We start from the raw sequence: 19567 nt of genomic DNA, 5'->3' as shown, positions 1-19567 counted from the left end.
TGCTGTAATAGTTCACTGCTGCTCAGGCACTGAGAGGAGATCCAAATGAGTAAGGGCTCTATTTTGGTGCTTGCATGCAACCGGAAATATGGTGAAGAGCGTAGCTTTGCACCTTATGGTCTGTTGCCAATCCAGCAGCACAATATTGGTGCCGTGAATGACTGTGTTTTGTGTCTTTTTATTGTTTTGCCACTTGAATTAAATTCTGTTTTTTCATGTAAAAGTGTCAAATCTAACTGAATTAAACAAAAAAATACAACATTAAACCACATTTTTAAAGCTCCATATTTTCCTCTTCTCCAGTGTTTTATTAGAAGTGTTGATCCATAAGAAGATATATTTGTGGTCTTAAAAACCATCTCAATGTAGTATTACTCTTTCCTCTCTCAGGCTTCTCTCTGGAGCCAATCAGAAAAGAGGAGGCCTCTCTTCTGATTGGCTGACTGTTTTCTGAGTGATCCAATGAAAATATAGCAGATTTCAGGTAAACACTCAGAGAAACCAAATCCTGCAAGGTTGGATGTCGGATAAACATAATCTAACAGTGTTTCAAGGTAGAAGGAGATACTTTAAGTTTTGCCATTGCTACATAGCCAATGTTAGCATTAACAGCTGTTTACCTTCCGGTGTAGAAAAGAATCTGCATCAAACTTCATTCTTTTACTCACCAAGAGCTGTCTCATTGATGGAAAGCAACAACCATGTTAACTATTGTCTTGTTTCTATTTGTATCACTTCTTTTCTTCTACAGAAGTTAGCATGCTAACCAGCTAGCCGCACACCATCTCTTCACTATCTCATACCAAGTCACTGTAGCCTTTAATCTGCCCTGAAGATGTAGCTGCTCAAAGGATGTATTGTAACGTCTTGTCATGTTAATGCAACAACGGCTGAAACTCTTGTCAAGACTGATAAGCAAACAGCTGTTAATGATAACGTTAGCTATGTAGCGATAGCAAAACTTAAAAATAGCTCCTTTAAAGTAGCAAATGTGTAAACATGTGCAGTATATGAGGCACTGACTGATTTGCTCCATCTCTCTGATTTTAAAGTTTGGCCACATCACCACACATTCTACAATAAGTCAACCTAATTTTTAATTTCTTCCTTTACGATGTCAAATCAATAAGAATTCACATTCAAATTGAGCTCAACGAAGAAAGTCTACATAATATTTTATTCATTCAGTATATTTCCCGCTTATTCTAATAGTGCTGTATCAAACTGAGTTTTTCAATCTACAGGTCAGAGGTCAGATGAGCTGATGGGGACTGAGTGATTTGCTCAAGGACACTTTGGGCAGGAAGAATCTTTGTGAACTCACATCTCTAAAATCTCATAGCTAAACTATACCATACATTATGTATTAGATAACACACAAAGTGTATAAATGACATGAGTTGATACTGTGGTCTAAAGCTGAATGAGGCTTGTGATTACAGAGTACACACACCAGCTTAGAGACTGTGGGAAATGGAGAGCACCCCTCTTCCTTACAATTACTGCTGAAAAGTCCTTGAGCAATGCACTGAAGTGGCTAAACAGTACAAGTGGAGCAGCTCAGTGGCCCGGGCAGATCCCAGGTTTACTGTAACACGGTGAAGCAGAGCATCGCTGAGACAGAGCAAGTGTTCAGTCACTGCTCTCCTGGTAAATAAGGATGAAAGTGACACTAATTATGTGCTTATGATTCCTCTCAGTGCACCTGAAATCTGAAAGTACAGTTCGGATATGTATTTTGTCCAAGCAGCTGATATCATGTGGTGTGAGTGCATTCAGTTGACTCATATGATTGGCTACCAGGATACATACATCTTCAAGGACTGGCAGATCAGGAAACTGTGAGGGTGTAATGTGATTGGTCGGCAGGGAGGCATGTGGTGACACAGAGCCAGACAGAGCAATCAATGAGATTCAAACATGTGAACGTGCTTCACATGTACACAGAACACATGTAAATGAGAATGCAGCAAAGAAAAACAAAGAAAGCAACTCAGATTTTACTTAGAGGGAAATTCTGATTTAAAACTAATGTCAGATGGGGGGGGGGCTGACATTATTGAAAATATTTCAACACTTTGGACTTTATGATACATGGAGTATAATATTTATATTGTCTGGTTTTCATAATATTTATTGTTACTAGAATAAAACTAATCAAAAAATGTCAAAAAAAACTATATTTTCTTAGAAAAGTCTAGTGATATTCTATATTGTTCTTATTATGAACAAACCCCATGTTCAAATTCAAACCAACAATGAATGAATCTTGCTAACAGGTAATGTGTGTGTATCCAAAGGCTGATATATCTCATTCCCCTGAGCCACAGAGCTCCATTGTTGTCCAGAAGCTATTAAAACACATCAGTGAGCCACAGTGCTGCACTGGGTGACATGTTGATTCATTACCATGAACACACACTGTACTTTATTTGGATTCAATCCCCACACACACCATCCTGCTGACCCTAATACTTACTATAGCCCTAATTTCACTAGAGCATTATTCCACCGCTGAAAATAGCTTCAAACAACTGCACTGTTTCCTCCTGTTTGAGTAACATTTGTTCAAAACTACAGTGGCCAGCTGGTGGAGAAGTTTGAAAGTTTTGGTCTTTTCATGGGATTTGATGACAATAAGAAAATATAGAAGAACCTCGGCCTTAAAAACATGTACAAATATATTGTGATGCATAAATATAGAGAAATATTTACTTTAATAGACTTGATTCCAGTGTATTCCCTTTTGCATTTATTTGTTTTTTTGCCAAGAGTTAGATAAGAAGGTTGATGCATCTCTTGTTTGTATGCTAACTATGGTGCTAACTAGTACCATTCAGTCAGGAGCCTGGTAGACAGTGTCAGGTTGGCTGTTTCTCCCTGCTTCCATTCTTATGCTAAGCTAAGATAAGCTCACTGCTGGCTGTAGCCTCATGTTTAACACACAGACATGAGAGTGTTATTAATCTTCTCATCTCGACTCTTGGCATCATCATCCACCTGGAACATGTCTCATTTGAAGTTGAACCAGGTTAGTTTTTTGTTTTATTGTAAGATAATAAACTGTATTATAAGTGAAAATATAACCTACCTGTAACTCTCACTAATGTGTGTGGATTTAGAATCCTATAATAAACTGTAAACAGGAATGTCGAGCCCACTGGAGCGTGTAAACCACATTTGAAGGGAATTCATTTTGGGTTATTAGAAGCTTTTTCAAGCAAGTTTCATGCTAATAGTAAAAACTTTAAAAGATTAAGAGTTTAGATTAGTTAGTATCATGAGCTGGTCTGGTGATTAGTAGTTTCAGTTAGTGCTGTAGATACAGAAGTCGTGCCTAGTGAAACTCACATATTGTCTTTTGAAGGGTATGAACTTGCCCTCCACCTCAACCCAACGTGTGTTGAGCTGTAGTTGGCGGGGCTCCACTAGACTGGCGGCTCCAGCTTCTGAGAGCTGATTGGCTAAGCCCTGCAACTCCTTAAGCTCCTCCTTCTTCTTGTCGAACTCTGAGCCAATTTCCTATTGGATGAAATCAACCAGGTGGTCATTTGCTATTGGCCGAGAGTGAGGGGAAGGGGGTCGGGGGGGGGGTTAAGCACAGAGAGGCATGTGGATGTGCTTGAACACATACACACATTCAGTCCTACATACACACGCGCGCGCACACACACACACACACGCACACACACATACATACAGGGACAATTAATACATAATAATTAAAATAATAAAACACATTCATTTACTCACTGACACACACTTCAACAAAGACACAACATACAGTGGAAACCACTTACACTGATCACATCTGTGTGGGTCGAATTGATCGCTGCTATTCACCGATTTAAAGATAAAATAACACAAACGCTGCGCTGTGGCCCTCTGCTGCTCCAAGCTCAGTCTGAATGACAGTGTTACACTGCACTCATGTAACACGCCTGCTGAAGTGAGAGAGTGGGGAGGATGATAACACACTGTAAACGTCTCAAAACGTGAGTAGAGCAGGAACGTCTGACCACTGACCACATGTACACACTCACATACTGTGAAATGAAGCTCAGCTTAAGTTCAATCAGGAAGACTATCTTTATCTTTATGTCTTTATGTCCATTCACAATTCTCTCTCTCTCAGCCACCTCTTGTAATCAGCTGACTTCAGGTGTTTTGCTACGATCTCAATGAGCCAATCATGTTGTCCCTGTCAAACTGTAAAATCTGTTCTCCTCTCTCTCCTGCTGTCAGCTGTCATTTCAGCGTGACACCATCCACCTCCAGATCTAGCAGGGGGGGGGTTTCCTGTACTTCCTTGACACATATGATGACATCACAATGGTTTCTAATCGCCAAAGACTCTCACATCTCTCACTCTTCCTCTCTCGTTTTGCACATGGCAATAAAAATCTATTTGTTACCTCAGAATTAAATCTGTCCTGATTGAACTTATGTTGGAGAGCGGGCAGGGACGGTTGTTACCGGTCGTTACACCATGTGGATCCAAAAACAAAGGCTGAGCAGATGGCGGTTTTCTCCATATGTATGAAAAGACCCAAAATGAACCCTGTAAGCACACGACTTGATTACTAGGTTGATTACTAAGTTTCTTTCCAAAGATTCTTGATGTGCACTATAACTGCGATCAGTATTAGCGGTTTCCACTGTATTAATAAAAGGGACGAGATATCACTGTCAGTGTCAAACATAAACAAACACAAGGAATCCATGTTGTATATTGATATTGAACACTGATCAGCCACAACATTAAAACCAGTCACCTGTCTTAATGTTGTGGCTGATCAGTGTTTGTATCTGTTTGAACAACCTTTATAAAATGAGAAAGTGCTGTAATTAGGAGGCACACACTGCCTTAAGACTTTATTCATATTGAGAAGGAGTACAGTCTGTACAGAGGAGTCAGTGCTGTGTGTGGGCGGAGGAGGAGCGTGGAGGTGAAAAGAAGCAGAGAGACAGACAGACAGACAGACAGACAGGCAGGCAGACAGTGTGAAATCTCAGTTGCGGCAATGACAGGTGAGTCTGAGGCTAGCGTGCGAGATGTCCGTTTAGCGAAATGTCATAGTGATCATCTGAAAGTGAAAGACAAACATAGAGAGTCAGGGTGGGAGCAGATCAAAGGTGGAGTCCAGGGTCTCTTCGTCAAACCTTTTCCAAAACACATGTAGATACTGAACATTCAAAACAGTGTGAAGGTGTTGCATTGGTCTGTAGCATTAACATCGAGATATCATTGTCAAATTCATTCACCTTGGTAGAACCTTGGTTTACTAGAGAAGCCTCGGAGCATCTCTGTCTTTCCAATATTCAAATTCTTATTGGATTTTCATAATAAGAGCATCTCTTTCATGACTGTTTGTTAGTGAGTATGGAAGTAAAGAGAGGCAACTGTAAACATTTAAATCTTACAACCAAATTAATACCTTAGTTTGAAATTTAATCACTTAGTGTCACACTGAAAACAGCACTGAAATATTTTACTTTGAAAACCATATAAATTAAAGTTTATGGTTTGAATTCAACCTCTGAAATTTGAAGTTGGTTTTTTTTAGAATTTAGAATTTATTTATTTTTAAGGTTTATTTATTTACATACAAAATAGATTAATCACAAAAAAGAGAAAAGATGCTTGTACCAGATTTAGCTACGAGCTGATTTCCATCTGTAAATTAAAATTGAAAATTCAAATGTCATTGCTAAAAAAAAGTTGCTCAAAAAGCCCCTTTCAATATGTAAGTTACATATACAAAATTTGCATGGTCTCTCTTTAAAATCTTAATTTGTGAACCCAAACCTATAATTTCAGAGGTATTTATAATTCAACATTAAATATTTTTTATTAAATTTCACAATAAGATCAAATTTAAATTATTATGGCCTTGATTCGCTTGCATATTGTGCCTCATAATAAGAACATTTTACAGTACCTCCTAGTACAAGGTGTTTTTCCCTGATAAAAGCTGCAGTCTTCTACTGGGGACAAAAACTGCTCTGCACTTATTTCTTTGAATAGATAGGATGAAGATTTCCTGGAGCAATTATTCAGAAAGTCCTTTTCCCAAGTGAATAACATTGCAAAAGCCTTGACACCAACCCTTTGTCCAAAAGGAGATGAGGAGAGGTGAGAAACAAAGGAAAGAAAAGGGAAAATGTAGGATGAGAAAAGATTAAAGACACAGAAAGAGTGAGATGAAGAGCTGGATGATGAGGAGGACAGAGACAAACAGAAGCTCTGGTAGAACAAAAAAAGAAAAATATTCTTCTTTTTTTTATTATTAATTCTATGTATGTCTAAGTGCATATATGTGTGTCTTGTCACCTTGACCCTCTCTCCCTCGGGGGGGTCAGGCAGTTGGTCCACACTGCGTTGGATGTCATCCAGCCAGGCCAGCAGGTCATGTGACTTCCTCCTGTACTGGTACCACTGGGGAGCGATAGCCAATGCTTTCCTGTTCCTCAGCACACGCAGGTCCTACACACACACACACACACAATTACACTTAGTGAGGTGCATAAAACAGGAACGTCTTTCACTTCTTTCTTGAGCTAACTGGAGAAACACACATGGCCATGGCGTGGGTCACTGGGGCAGCTGGACTGTAGCTGGTTGTAACCAGTACTTTACCTTGACGGTGTTGTACTTGCTGTTGAGCTGGTTGTGTTTCAGTCTGATCTGCTCTCTCTTGTCCTGATCCGGGACTCTCTTCTGTAGATTCTCTCCTTTCAACAGTAAATCCTTCACTGCACCTTCTTCACAGTCCTACACACACACACACACACATATTGTTTGTGAGTGAGTGCACCCACAATATAAAGGAAAGTCAAAACAAAACGTGTTGGTGTGGTCATGAAACCTTGTCCTCCTGGAAGTCCTCCTCTTTGAGGTTTTCCCCCTGTTTCACTTCTTCCTCCAGGAGCTCCAGCCAGATCTGTGCTTCACTGTGGTACTGCTCCAGCTCTTTGGCTGATGCTGATGTCTGCAGTCACACACACACACACACACACACACACACACACACACACACACACACACACACACACACACACACACACAATGAAAGGCAGATCATTAGTGGCCAAGAAGAAAGTAAATTTAGTTGGAGATGGAGCAGATTTAGAGTTTGAGGTAAATTTAGTGAGAGTTTGAAGTCTGTTAAGTGGAGGTTTAAAGTACACTCAGCCAGAGCTTTTGAAGACACTGAAGTAAATTTAGGGAGTGTAAAGATTCTATGTAGACAGAGCCTGAAGTAAATGTAGTGAGTTTGTTTGGAGAGAGTTTTAAGTAAATGTATGCAGGGTTTAGATTAGAGGTGTCAGAATCAGAATCAGAATCCTTTATTGATCCCCAGAAGGAAAGTAGGTTACGTTACAGTTGCTCCCTCAAGAATGTAATTATAACAGCAAAGAATAGAAAATAAGAAGTAAGATTATAACGATAAAGATAAGGATCAAATATAAAAATAATATAATAACATATACAAGGATATGTATAAATATATGGTGTCATTGCACAGTTTGAAACTGCACTTGTTTGAAACACCAGTAGAATAATTTTACTTGGTATTGTTGCGATGTACTGAACTGTGATATTTAAAAAAAAAAATACAGATATTTTTCTAATAATACACAAATGGAAGATGCAGATCTTTTATTTGTTCGGTTCATCTGGTTGTTTTTTTACTTTCCATTTAGTGTAACTGTTCTTGTGTAGAGTTATATTCACACTCTCTCCACCTCGCTACACTTGTATCTGAGTCAAATTCATTTGAGAAAAAAGAGACAAAACACACAATAAAGTTACAGATGAATCTGACTGATTGCATTGTAATTATTATTCATTATATCATGAATCATCATGAATTCTTTGGGCCTTGTGAAAATCATGACAACCCTCGTTTGGATTATAGTATTTAAGAAAGACTGTTTCGCAGCCAAAGTAACAGCTGACGTTTTAATTACACCTTAAATTGTGTGTTATTGCTGTTTGATGAATTTCAAAATAATAGCATTCAGTGGGCATCACTGTCCCTCTTCCCTACCAGTCCAGAGGCAATGCGTTGAGCGATGGTGTCAAATCTCTGGTTGAGCTGCTCCACTTTGGGTCCCACCTGGGCCTGGCAGTTCTCCCCCCTGGTGGACATGAGCTCCTGGGCTAAAGCCCTCACCTCCTCCATCTTGCCCCTCGTCAGCTCCAGCTCTGCTCGCAGCACCTGCAGGATACAGACACAACATCGGTGAGAGAAGCTGAAGACATAAAAGCTCAGGTATATCTTACAGTTCAGAGCCACTGTTAACATTTCCTGTTTGTCATGTTTTATTTATGATTTATAACTGAAACATTAGTCAATGCTTGAACCTGTTTTGTGAAAATGATGCAAAATTACTCTTCACAAATTAAAAAATAAACAATATAATATTCCAAAAGTAACATTAGAAGTTTACAGGGGGAGGTGTATGGAGGTGAAAAAAAGGCTTTAAGTTTTTGGAAAACTATAATCAACTAAAATGTAACCGCTACTGAATACTTAATTTATACATTTAAATATCACTGAATTATCCTATTTAATAACCATCTTCCTGAATTTATAGGATTTATAGGATTTTTCTGTCTTTTATTTTGAAGTGTTGATCGATAAGAAGACATATTTGTGGTTTTAAGAACCAAAAACCATCTCAGTGTAGTTTTACATCTCCTCTCTCAGGCTTCTCTCTGCAGTGAGCCAGTAAGAATTTCTCTGTGGACTGAGGCTTTGATACTTTCACAGTATGAATATAGACCCGGACATGATCTATAATCAAACAACACATGGTAATCTACCTTCAGACTGTACGAGACCTTTAAACAAAAATAAAATTTTAAAATTTAGTATTTAACAAAAAATGCCACTTGTCATGTTATCTGCATTTACACTTTTCTTTCTAAAAGAAACTTTACAAAAAAAAGGGAATATTCCTTCACTGTAAATCACAGACTTTAAATACAACCACTGCCATATTTAAGAAGGCTGTAGCGTGAACACTCGCCGCCTCCCACTGGCACTAACAAAGGATAAGTGTGTGTTAACGATTCATCATTCTGCCCCACAGCTGATAACAGCTGTTGAGTTGAGGATTTTCAAATAATACTGTATTTCTTGTATTTCTTTTCTCAATAGACCAGCAGCCCTCACATCTAATCTACAAACAGACTTTGAGATTTAGTGGAGAAAACACACCAGGATACATCAGATATAGACGACACATAAACATTACAACCTTCAGCACAGCATCGTTGGCTCCCTGGCCGCCCATATCGTCCATCTTTTTCTCTGCTCCGTCAATCCATCTGTTCACTTCCTCTATCTCTCCATCTAACTTCTGCATCTGCCGCTGGTAGTCCTGAGAGAGAGAGAGAGGGAGAGGAGAGGTAGAGAGAGGTAAAGAATGACTTTCTTGAGTTATTTTTAGAGACTTTTGTGTAATTTTAGCTCTGATGAGAGACAAATGAACACAGCATCAAAAAGTCTTTTTCATTTTCTTTCTCTGACCAGAAGCAGGTTGAGCCATTCCTCTGCTCTGGATGTGACTGCGATCCAGTTGCAGCGCAGCAGACTGACTTTGTCGTCCACCAGGCCCCCGTGGCCCCGCAGCACGGCCTTCAGGGCCTCCGCCAGATCCACCACAGACTGCAGCTGAGGCTGACGCTTCTCTGTCTCCCCGTGGATGGACTGAGAGGAGAAGGCAGAGAGAGGGAGAGGGGAGGAAATCCCTCTAAGAACTTTTTATTTCTATGTTACACGGTGCTTCACTGGTTCACAGCAAAAACAGAAGAGGATTAAACAAGAATTTGGAGGCGTGGTCAAACATAGGAAGATAAAACAAAATAATAAAAGAACAACATAAAACCTTTGGAGTAGATATTATAAAAGTGTTTAAAGTCTACACATTTAATATGTGACACTGACTCAGCTGATCTAATACTGAGGGGAGGTTGTTCCACACCGATGGAGCTCAAACAGGAAAAGCTTCGTCTTAAACCTGGACTGTGCGACTTTTAGCAACAGTTGGTTCTCAGGTCTGAGGAGTTAACAGATCTGAAATCTTAGGCAGAGCCAGATTTAAAATTAATCAAGAGAATCTTCAACTGAATTCTGAAGGGAACAGAAAACTCCGGCCAAAAAGAGAGGAGGGAGGAGATGTGAGTCGAACTGGAGATGTTGCTGTTCCTCTTGTTCACACTGAGCTGGGAAACACTGGTTTCAAACACTACGCTGTGTTTTACAGATGGAATGAGCTCCAAAAAACATAGTTACACAGTTAAATTAAAGGCTGTACTTCTGGATTTACAATAACACTTGCACATGTTTTTTTAAAGTGTATAATATCTGTCTGTGAATTATCTGTGTGTGTCTACGTATGAACTGTATATGTGTATTTTTGTACACAGGTTTCTCTTGAAAAAGGCTTTAATAACAATATGTCAGCGTGTTAAAACTCTAGGCCTCCTCTTTAAGTCTCATGTCTTCATATGTGTGTGTCTTACCTGTGCCCACGCCACCTCCGCCTCCAGGTCACTGGGCATACCGTCCACGGCAGAGCGCCGCGTCAGCTCAGCGTCAGTCGCAGCCAGCCACTCCGTCAGCCCGTTCAGCTCCTTACGCAGCTTCCTCGACAGCTTCAGACTCTTCTCCAGCTCCAGTTTACTCTCCGTTACCTGAAAACACACACGGTCAATCCAGCTCCAAATCTGGTGTTTACCTACATTGTGTGTGTGTGTGTGTGTGTGTGTGTGTGTTCTCACCTGTGCTCCCAGTTGGTTGTAGAGCAGCTTGAGGGCCGTCACTCTGTCGTCCAGCTCTTTGGGCTGCTCAGTCTGCTGCCTCTGGACGATCTGTCTGCCTGTTTTTATCACCGTCTCCACCTCGCCCTTCACTTCACTCAGCACCTTGTACAACTTCTGTTACACACACACGGCAGGGGGTTAATACAACACCTATCCATCCATGTATCAGCACTATCCGCCAAGTGTGATGCAAGTACCCACCATGCACTGCTCCAGCTGTGACTGCACTACGTCCTGCTCCACGCTGCGGATGTCCAGCACCCCCACCTGATTCTTGACCCCCGCCAGCGCGCGCTCGCACTCGGCCAGCCGAGCGTCGAAGTTTGCTGGCTTCTGGAAGAGCCGGAACTTCGTCCACACGTCTGCCAGCATTTTCTATATTCAGGCAAAGAGACATGAACATGTGACAATCATCTGTATATTAAAGCCAGTGGTATTTTTTTGTTGTTGCTGTCAGTAAACCAAAACCAAAAAATACCTGGGTAAGGTCAAGCTGTCCCGTGATCCTCTGGGACGGCTCCTTGTCCTGGTTCTTCTTCCTCATGTCCTCCAGGGTTGCATCGTAGCCACTCAGCTCTGACTGGATTTTCTGTTACACACACACACACACACACACACACACACACACAAAAAACACATCTTTAAATAAACTGTTAGATATAATAAGAAATTAGTAAGTTGAATAAGTTGAATATGTGAAACTAAAGTCAATAAAGTTTAGATGGACTGAGAGTGTATCTCCCTCTGCTGACCACAAGGGGGCAGTAGGCGTCAAGGAGAGAGGAGAACGCACTCGAACGCTTTAATAACGAGTAAACCCCCCCCCCCCCACACACCACACACACACAGTCCCTGTCACCCCCCCACTTCTCTTTTTTAAATACCAAGTGCCTGGTAATCACAAATGCTCATCCACACCACTCTGATCTAATCATTCCCTCATCCTCCTGTGTGTGTGTGTGTGTGTGTGTGTGTGTGTGTGTGTGTGTGTGTGTTGGTGTGCGTGTGAGGCAGAGAGAGAAATGTCATCCTTTGCTCTGGTGGTCTACACTGCATGTGGAGGTAATCTCCTCATCCCCCTTTCTGCACACACACACACACACGCACTGTCATGTTTCTGTCGCTCACTCTATCATTGTCAAAGAGCAAAGGAGGGAGGGACGAGGAGGGATGGAGAGAAGTAGACGTTAGAGGAAGAGACAAAAAAACAGAGGCTGTGTGTGTTTTCATCTTGAGTGTGTTTCTACTCTCCTGTCCTTCTTTCCTCTCTGTTATTGATAAACCTGACCAAAGGATTGACAGCGAAAACGATGAGAACGTCCAACAGACTGCAAGTCGTTCATTTTCTGTGTTACTCAGAGTCTCATAGCGGCGTGCCTGTAGGCGAAACATCTGGAGCGGCGTGGGCGTCAGAAGAAGTTGAAGTCAAACATTTGTTCCCAAGCACAGTGGAGGAGATATTGATCATCGTGGTGGCGGTGTTGCTGTCCTTTATGACTTCAATAAAAGAGAACGATGCGTGGACAAAGGTGTGTGACGCTGCAGGTGTTCCAGGTGAGTCGGTCAAGTAGCCTGTAATATATTTTGTGAAAATAGGGGGGAAATGCATGTTCGCCCACAAACTGCAACAGCATCATTGAACGGGCAGTCAGAGAGATTTCTTTCGCTCCTGCCACTTTCAGTCTGAATGTACAATCAGATCATCTCCGTATTTCTGTCCCACAGGTTAAACTGAACAGACTCTGTTCTCCCTCAGTCTGTCAGACTGTTCAATCAGAGTGTGGATATGTATGTTTCAAGTGTGTGTAGTGTTGTGTGGCCAAATGTTGTGTTTTATTATGACAAATTTCAGAAAGATCTGGTGATGGGTCCAGCAGAGTGCAGCCAGGCTCTGCCCGGCCTAAGCATCCATGAAATTACCAGTGGAAAAATTGGCATTTGGTTTGTTTTTGGGTTATTTTCGATGTTTTTGTAAATCCTGGATGATTCTGATGACATTGGTAATAGTCATTTAACAAAGCCAGATTTAAACACAATAACAGTTGTAGACGTTGACCACTTCAGTCTGATCACTGCCCAAATTCTGCGTCCAGATCGATCTGTACTGGGAATACTCAATTCTTTTGGACTTGAATACAAATCAGCAATGGTGAGCAAGTTTGATATAGTTCCATGAAGATTACACTGGATATTATATGACTTATTATTATTCTTCTTTTATTTGCTTGTCAAATGTTTTATTTCTTCAGCTTTAAAGATTTCTCTTGTCCAAAAGAGAGCTGTCACTCAGAAATGTTTCATTTTACTTTGACAGAGACAAATCTATGCAGATGCAGATTTTACCGTAAATGAATATCTCAACCTGATGTGACTAAGAAAGCCTGAACATAAATATGTAAAATAATATAAATAAATTCTGTCCATTGCTTTTTACTGAGTGGGACCATTAAAGGGTTAAAGAGCTTGAAAGGTCTCAGAAGCAGACGGGAAGGTGTAATGGCCGACCTTTCACTCTTTTAACGACACTACCTGAGCCTCCTGCGGTATCTGCTGGGCGTCGATGTGGTCAGTCAGGTAAGCGCTGAGGTGGCGGTCCGTGTTAGCCAGCGACTCCTGGATCTGTCTCAGGGTCTTGTCATTCTCCTGGGCCCACTGGACGCTCTTCTCCAGCTCCTTCCGCCTGAGCGCCGCCTGGGGGAACAGGAAACGCATTACACCGTGTTAAAAAACACACAGAAGGACAGGATAAATACTGGAAGCAGTGGTGAGAAACTCTTTTACAGAATCCTCAGGGGGGATATTTCACATATTTCTACCTGTTTGCTGGTACATACATAAACTCTCTTCTCTCTTCTATATGTCTAATGTTTTTTTTTTCTTGTCAACAGATCCCTTTATTAATTTGTGGTAATTTGTAATTCATCAACATCTGTTTTCTAAAAGTTAGAACAGCTAGAACAACTGTAGCTGACAAGCTAACCACAACACACTAGCCATCTGGGAACATGCTAGTTAGCCAGTGAGAACAGTCTTCTTTTTGTTAGCTCTGGACTGTGTTGTTTACTCCCTCACGGCATTTATTATCGGGCCTGTACATTATTTTATTCCCTCTTCAGAGTTTTAGTGAAGAGGGAAAAAGAGCTCTTCACGCAAACAAGCTTGTTAGCTTGGTTGCTAACAGGAAAAAGGTTCTCTCAGTATATTTTGAAGATGCACTTGTACCATCAACTCCAGTTTATACTCTCACAGAGGAGAGTCATTAAAAGTTGACGACGCGACACAGCTAATAAGATACAACTAGCTAATAAGCTAACTACTTCCTCCATTGTGGATCACACTGTCAGGACAGTTTGCTGAACAAATCCACAGGTCAAAGTTCACTAAAGTTGGACTCAGTGAAAAATATAAGTGGTTATATCTCGCCACAAAAAAAAACAAAAAAAAAAAATAGAGATACTGTATGTCTACAATTAATTCAGCCTAAAGATATTTGTTCTTTTAAATGCTAGTGCACTGAGCTTAAAAAATGAATAACTAATTTTTTCTAGGCTACACACACACACACACACACACACACACACACACACACACACACACACACACACACACACAAAATTACACAAGGACAAACTACATGTACACACACACACACACACTCTCTCTCTGCTTGTACCCTTTGGAGGGACGGATTCCGGGGTTTTTCTTTCATCTCGTCTCTGTGTGACCGACCGCATCAAGGCCGCCGTTGTCACTTAAAAACACCAACAACCGATGATCTTCTGACGCCTGTTGTCAACAGAGCGTCAGGCGCCTAGGCAACTAGTGAAGTGTTTCTTTTCTTCCTCTCCCCTAGCGACTGCCTACAAGATTAACTAGTAAACGCACCAATTACATCATAAACCTGTGTGAGCTCGTATGTGTCAAGAGACAGAGAGAGTGTATGTGGTTACAGGTAAGCATGCTAATCCCATACAGGAGGATAATGACTAAGTTTAGCCCTGAGCCTGTCTAACCCTTGTGTCACACGCTCTCTCTCTCTCTCTCTCACACACACACACTCACAGTATTCCTAGTGTAACCAGTGGATTTTTTGTGCTTTCCCGCTCCCATGTCTTAGTTTATAATGAATGAAATGAGAGCTAAAGTGAGATTAAATATTTAGACAACACTGATAACAACCTTCCCTGTGGCGATGTACTCCATTTCCGTGGCAATTGTCGCCTCATGAATACATATTCTCATTAAACACTCAGTTTTCCCTTATTACTTATTTCTCACACATGCACACACAGTGGCGAATGCAGTGATTGTGATCCGGGGAGAGATAGGGGATCACTGTTCGCTTAACCGCTTTGTGTTGGAAACGCCATCGGCAAAGCAAGAGCAGCGTTCTCCGCACCGCACTTCCTCTTATTGGTTTTCAGCCGCTACAAGAAGCTGAAATTAAAACGGCAAACATGCCTCTGATTTGAAGAAGTGCAGATGGAGATGTGGAACTTTTTTTTTTTTTTTGCACGCGTAGGCTGGATTCAGTTCAACATGAGTTTTAAAGTGTGACATTGGTATAAAGAAATGATGTACGCACTCTACTGTCTCTGCATTTGCTTGGACCCCTGCGCTATGTTGCTAAGGGAGTGTTGACATTGAGCTACTTGACTCTCCCAGTTATTATTAGAATACTTTGTTTTGGATAAGAAGTAGGAAGTAGATAATAAAAATATTTTTTTATGTGTAACTTTGATTTGAATGACATCTGCAGTTTCATAGTCAAGTTATAAAGTAAGGCAAATCAAACAGTGTCGATGTCAGATACAGTTACACTGGTCCGGGTTTCTGGTTCAATTCTTATTACCAACAGTATTTGGAAAGTACGACAAGCTGAACTGATACGTTGGTTTGATGACACCTGCCTTTGATTAAACATTTTATATTAAAGAAATATTTCTTAAGAGTTTCAATATCTTGATTGATTCCTGATTTTTAAATCCATTTGCACCATGTACATGAGGAGAAACCTGACAGTTGTTCTTCTCTCCAATTTCAAATATACTCACTCTTCTAGTTTGTTTAACCTGTCGTCTGATTTTGTTTTGTTTTCTCTGCAACTTTTGATGCTGCTGTCTTATCTCTTTTATTGTTTGTAAAACTCAATGAAATGTATTATCAGTTGACATCTGTCACTGACAAACTATTTAATATTTTAGTGACTAAGTATAAAGGAGCTGTTGATTCCAAGTGGAAATTGGCTTCTCAGTTTCTGAAGTTTCTAAAATAAGATAATTAAAAATGTGACATCATTTTGACTATATATTACTATATATTATAAATTGCAAGTACCATAGCATGTTAGTTTTGCTAAACCTCAATAATATTTTATAATTCCTACAGGAAATGTCCAGTTTTTATCTGCAGTCCCTGCAAAGGTTGAAAAACTGGCCACAAAACGAAGCCAGAGATTTGACAGTCTTCTTCAAACAGTGCTGTCTCTCCACAGATACTCACAGACACGCTCGTCCTGTCTCTGAGCTCCGTGTCTTCTTCATAGATGACAAATAAACAGGGCTCAGAGACGCCCGCTCTCACCTCACACGCATACATGCTGACATACACACCAAAACACCAGCCTCTGTCACACACACGCCTCACAAAAAATATAAAAAGTCTGAACTAAAAGACTGTGTGTGTCTCTCTCTCTCTCTCACACACACACACACACACACACACACAAACACACTGTCTCTCATGGGTCGACAAACAAAGGGAGGCTTATCAGGCTGCAAGGAGAACATTAATCTGGCTCTATTGTGAGGGAGGATCAACCCAGTGGGCAATGAGTGTCTCTCTCTCTAAGCGTGCATGCGTGTGTGTGTGTGTGTGTGTGTGTGTAATCTGTGAGATCTGTGAGGATCACCGCAGGAGGCTGAGAATGTATTGCTGCCATTGATGATGGCTGATGATGGCTAGAAGGAAGGGAAGGGAGACACGGAGAGAGGAAGGGGCAAAAGGAGGATCAGGATGACAAGAGGGTGAAGAGGAAAGAAATAAATGAAGAAAAGGCAGGAGGAGGGAAAGAGGAGAAGGAAGATGAGGAAAAGGGAAGATGAAGAGTGTAGAGGTGTAATAGTATGAAATAGAAAAAAAGGTGGAAGGAAGAGGGCCAAGATGTGAATGAGCAAAGGGAAAGGTGTAAAGGAAAGGTGATGAATAAAGGGAGGTGAAAATGAGAGAAGAGGTAATGGAAAACGACAAGAAGAAGAGAGGATTAAGAGCTGGCTTATTTCCAAATCTCAACATTTTCAGTTCACCAGTACCCATGCAGAAATGTAATATGTGACGTATGTCACTTATTGCCATATACTGTATGTCACCTACATTATTATTACATTATTTTTGTTTTTTTTAAGCTCTATTCTATGTGCCCAAATAAAGCTTCTTGAATTGAGCTGAATTAGTGATATATATTTTATTTATATATGCAAGTTTACTAAAACATCATGCACATAATATTCTATAGGCTTATATATGTTTTTCTTACAAACTTCTCTCTTTAAATGAAGTTTTTAAAGAACCAGAAGTAGAGCATTAACAGACTTCCCAGCATGCATTGTTTGAGAGTTTAAGATTAGTATTGAACTAAGACCCCCCCCCCCCCATCCACTTAGTATTTAATAAAGTCAGTGTGAGCATCCTCACATGTTGGCTTTGTACTGACTCTGGTACAAAAATAGCGTCAGCGGTTGCAGCTGCAAGTTCTTCATGTCAAATGAAGAACTGACTCTTAAACTCCCATCCATGATGTAATGGAGCACCTCTTGATGATGTCACATGCTACCTGAGCTTGTTGACCCATACAGGAGGAGGTTTGTTAAAAACCAAACATCCTCAGAGAGAAACTATGAACCATGTTTGATGACATGGTTGAGAGAGATGAACATCTTTAAGAGCAGCTGTGCTGTTTTCCACTGATATTGAACATGTTTTATTGTGGAAAATCATGTTTGGAATCGAGCCCTCAGACACTAATTGGACTGTCCTTGGGCAAAGCAATAACAAGAACTGAGTGGAGTTGTGCTTTAAAGTCACTGAAAAGGATTTCAATGAAAAATCCATTCCTCAGTCTGTCATGTTGAATGCTGCAGCAGCAGAGTAATGATTATGTTGTCAGAATTATTATTCAGATTTACCATCACTTGCCACGTCTACTGAAAGATGTATTCATGTACTTTCCTCTCTCAAGTGTGTGTGTTGGCCTGAGACGGGACATACTGTACATGTATGTCATTTCATATATTCTCACAGACAAAAAGAGAACCTTATAATTTCCACTTTTCCATCACATGTAGGTAACCTTGGTTATGACATATGTGCTATCATGTCAATCTCCCTCTTAGGGTCATTATGAGTGACCACTGTTACATTTATTCATCCGGCAAACACGTTTGTACAAAGCAAAGTGTGAATCAGGGACAATCTAAGCCAAGGTATGTCAGGCAGAAGCCTTCAAAATAAGAGCCACAGCGCTAATTTCCAGTCCACCTGACAAGTGCCACGAGGCTGCAGACACACACAGACAAGCATCAGAGTGGGACAATAGCGGATAATATATAATATACTGTACATCACAGTCTTTCCCTTTAAACCTGTGGGCCAGTTGCACAAAGCACCTTAAGTTAAGATTTTCCTTAAAGTATGAGTTAAGGTTTCCTTAAAGTAAAAACAGTAGCACAAACCATCCTTATGTATTCTCCTTAAAATTTTCACGTGAGTATTTAAGGTTTTCTCCTTATCTTAGTCTTATACTTAAGGAATCACTTAGAGTCAGTTAAATCTTTGCACAAAAGACCTTATTGACTAAAGTAAGAAAAACTAAAGTTACTCTTGACTCTTTCTTAATGTTTATCTGCAAAGCTCTTATTGGCAAACTTCCTGGGTACCTGACATGTTGTATTAATTTTACACTACACTTGGTCCTAAGACTATTCGGTCCTTGAGAATCGACGTGCTCGCACTGAAATTGGGAAACTGGCTTTTAAATTTTATGCTCCACACAAGTGGAATAACATGCAAAAAAGATTCAAATGAGATGAGTTAAATCTCTGTTAGCTGACTCATGGCAGTGTGAATGTGTGAGCTTCAACTGAGTCATATTGCTTTTATGGACTATGTCCCATATTATATGTTTTATTGCTTTTATACATTACACTTTATATTGCTTATCCATTCAAACCTGTTTTTAAGGTTATGGATTATTGTGTCTCATGTTGTTTATTTTGTTTCAGGGCGTCCTTGAAAAAGAGAGCTTGCTCTCACTGGCCTTCCCTGTGTAAATAAAGGTTTGAATGAATGAACTGCGACATAGCAGTGTTTATGGCGATAAATGAAGAAAATGAATGCAACCCAAGAAGAGTGGGAGACACCCTTAACAATGAGGAACTGATTTCACATCACAGATTTGACCAGCAGTCAGTCCCTGGACTTTCCACAGCTTAATGTTGCTCTATGGTTTTATGTCCCATCATGTTTCCAGTCAGGTTTAGTCGAGGTGTTTCATGTCCACAGATCAGTTGTGTCCGGGTCACTCAGAGTTCCCATCAAAACAACATGAGGATGAGACAGCGGCACACTTCTTTAATGTCACCAGCTAAAGGTATCACAAGTGCTAATGGCAGCAAATCAACGGTCTCCATGGAAACAGTAGAATTTTACTCTTCCACTGTTGCAAATGCCTCA

The 19567-nt window shown here is 40.5% G+C and overlaps 1 protein-coding gene across 1 annotated transcript in view; it reads right to left on the bottom strand.

Moving 5' to 3' along the window:
* Nucleotides 1-19567, bottom strand: part of LOC111232131 (dystrophin-like) — a 186257-nt gene that overhangs the window by 81617 nt on the left and 85073 nt on the right. Inside the window, exons 30-41 of the mRNA XM_022759501.1 lie at nucleotides 13367-13528; nucleotides 11316-11426; nucleotides 11039-11212; nucleotides 10796-10951; nucleotides 10538-10708; nucleotides 9543-9722; nucleotides 9271-9393; nucleotides 8055-8225; nucleotides 6870-6992; nucleotides 6641-6775; nucleotides 6335-6487; nucleotides 3352-3522 (exon numbers count right to left, since the gene is read on the bottom strand). Of these exons, the coding sequence (XP_022615222.1) occupies nucleotides 3352-3522; nucleotides 6335-6487; nucleotides 6641-6775; nucleotides 6870-6992; nucleotides 8055-8225; nucleotides 9271-9393; nucleotides 9543-9722; nucleotides 10538-10708; nucleotides 10796-10951; nucleotides 11039-11212; nucleotides 11316-11426; nucleotides 13367-13528 (1830 nt within the window). The remainder of the gene's footprint in view (nucleotides 1-3351; nucleotides 3523-6334; nucleotides 6488-6640; nucleotides 6776-6869; nucleotides 6993-8054; nucleotides 8226-9270; nucleotides 9394-9542; nucleotides 9723-10537; nucleotides 10709-10795; nucleotides 10952-11038; nucleotides 11213-11315; nucleotides 11427-13366; nucleotides 13529-19567) is intronic.

The sequence above is a fragment of the Seriola dumerili genome, unplaced genomic scaffold (genome assembly GCF_002260705.1).
Source record: "Seriola dumerili isolate Sdu_G_001 unplaced genomic scaffold, Sdu_1.0 BDQW01000018.1, whole genome shotgun sequence".
Classification (NCBI taxonomy): Eukaryota; Metazoa; Chordata; class Actinopteri; order Carangiformes; family Carangidae; genus Seriola; species Seriola dumerili.
This window is presented reverse-complemented; position numbering and strand designations above follow the sequence as displayed.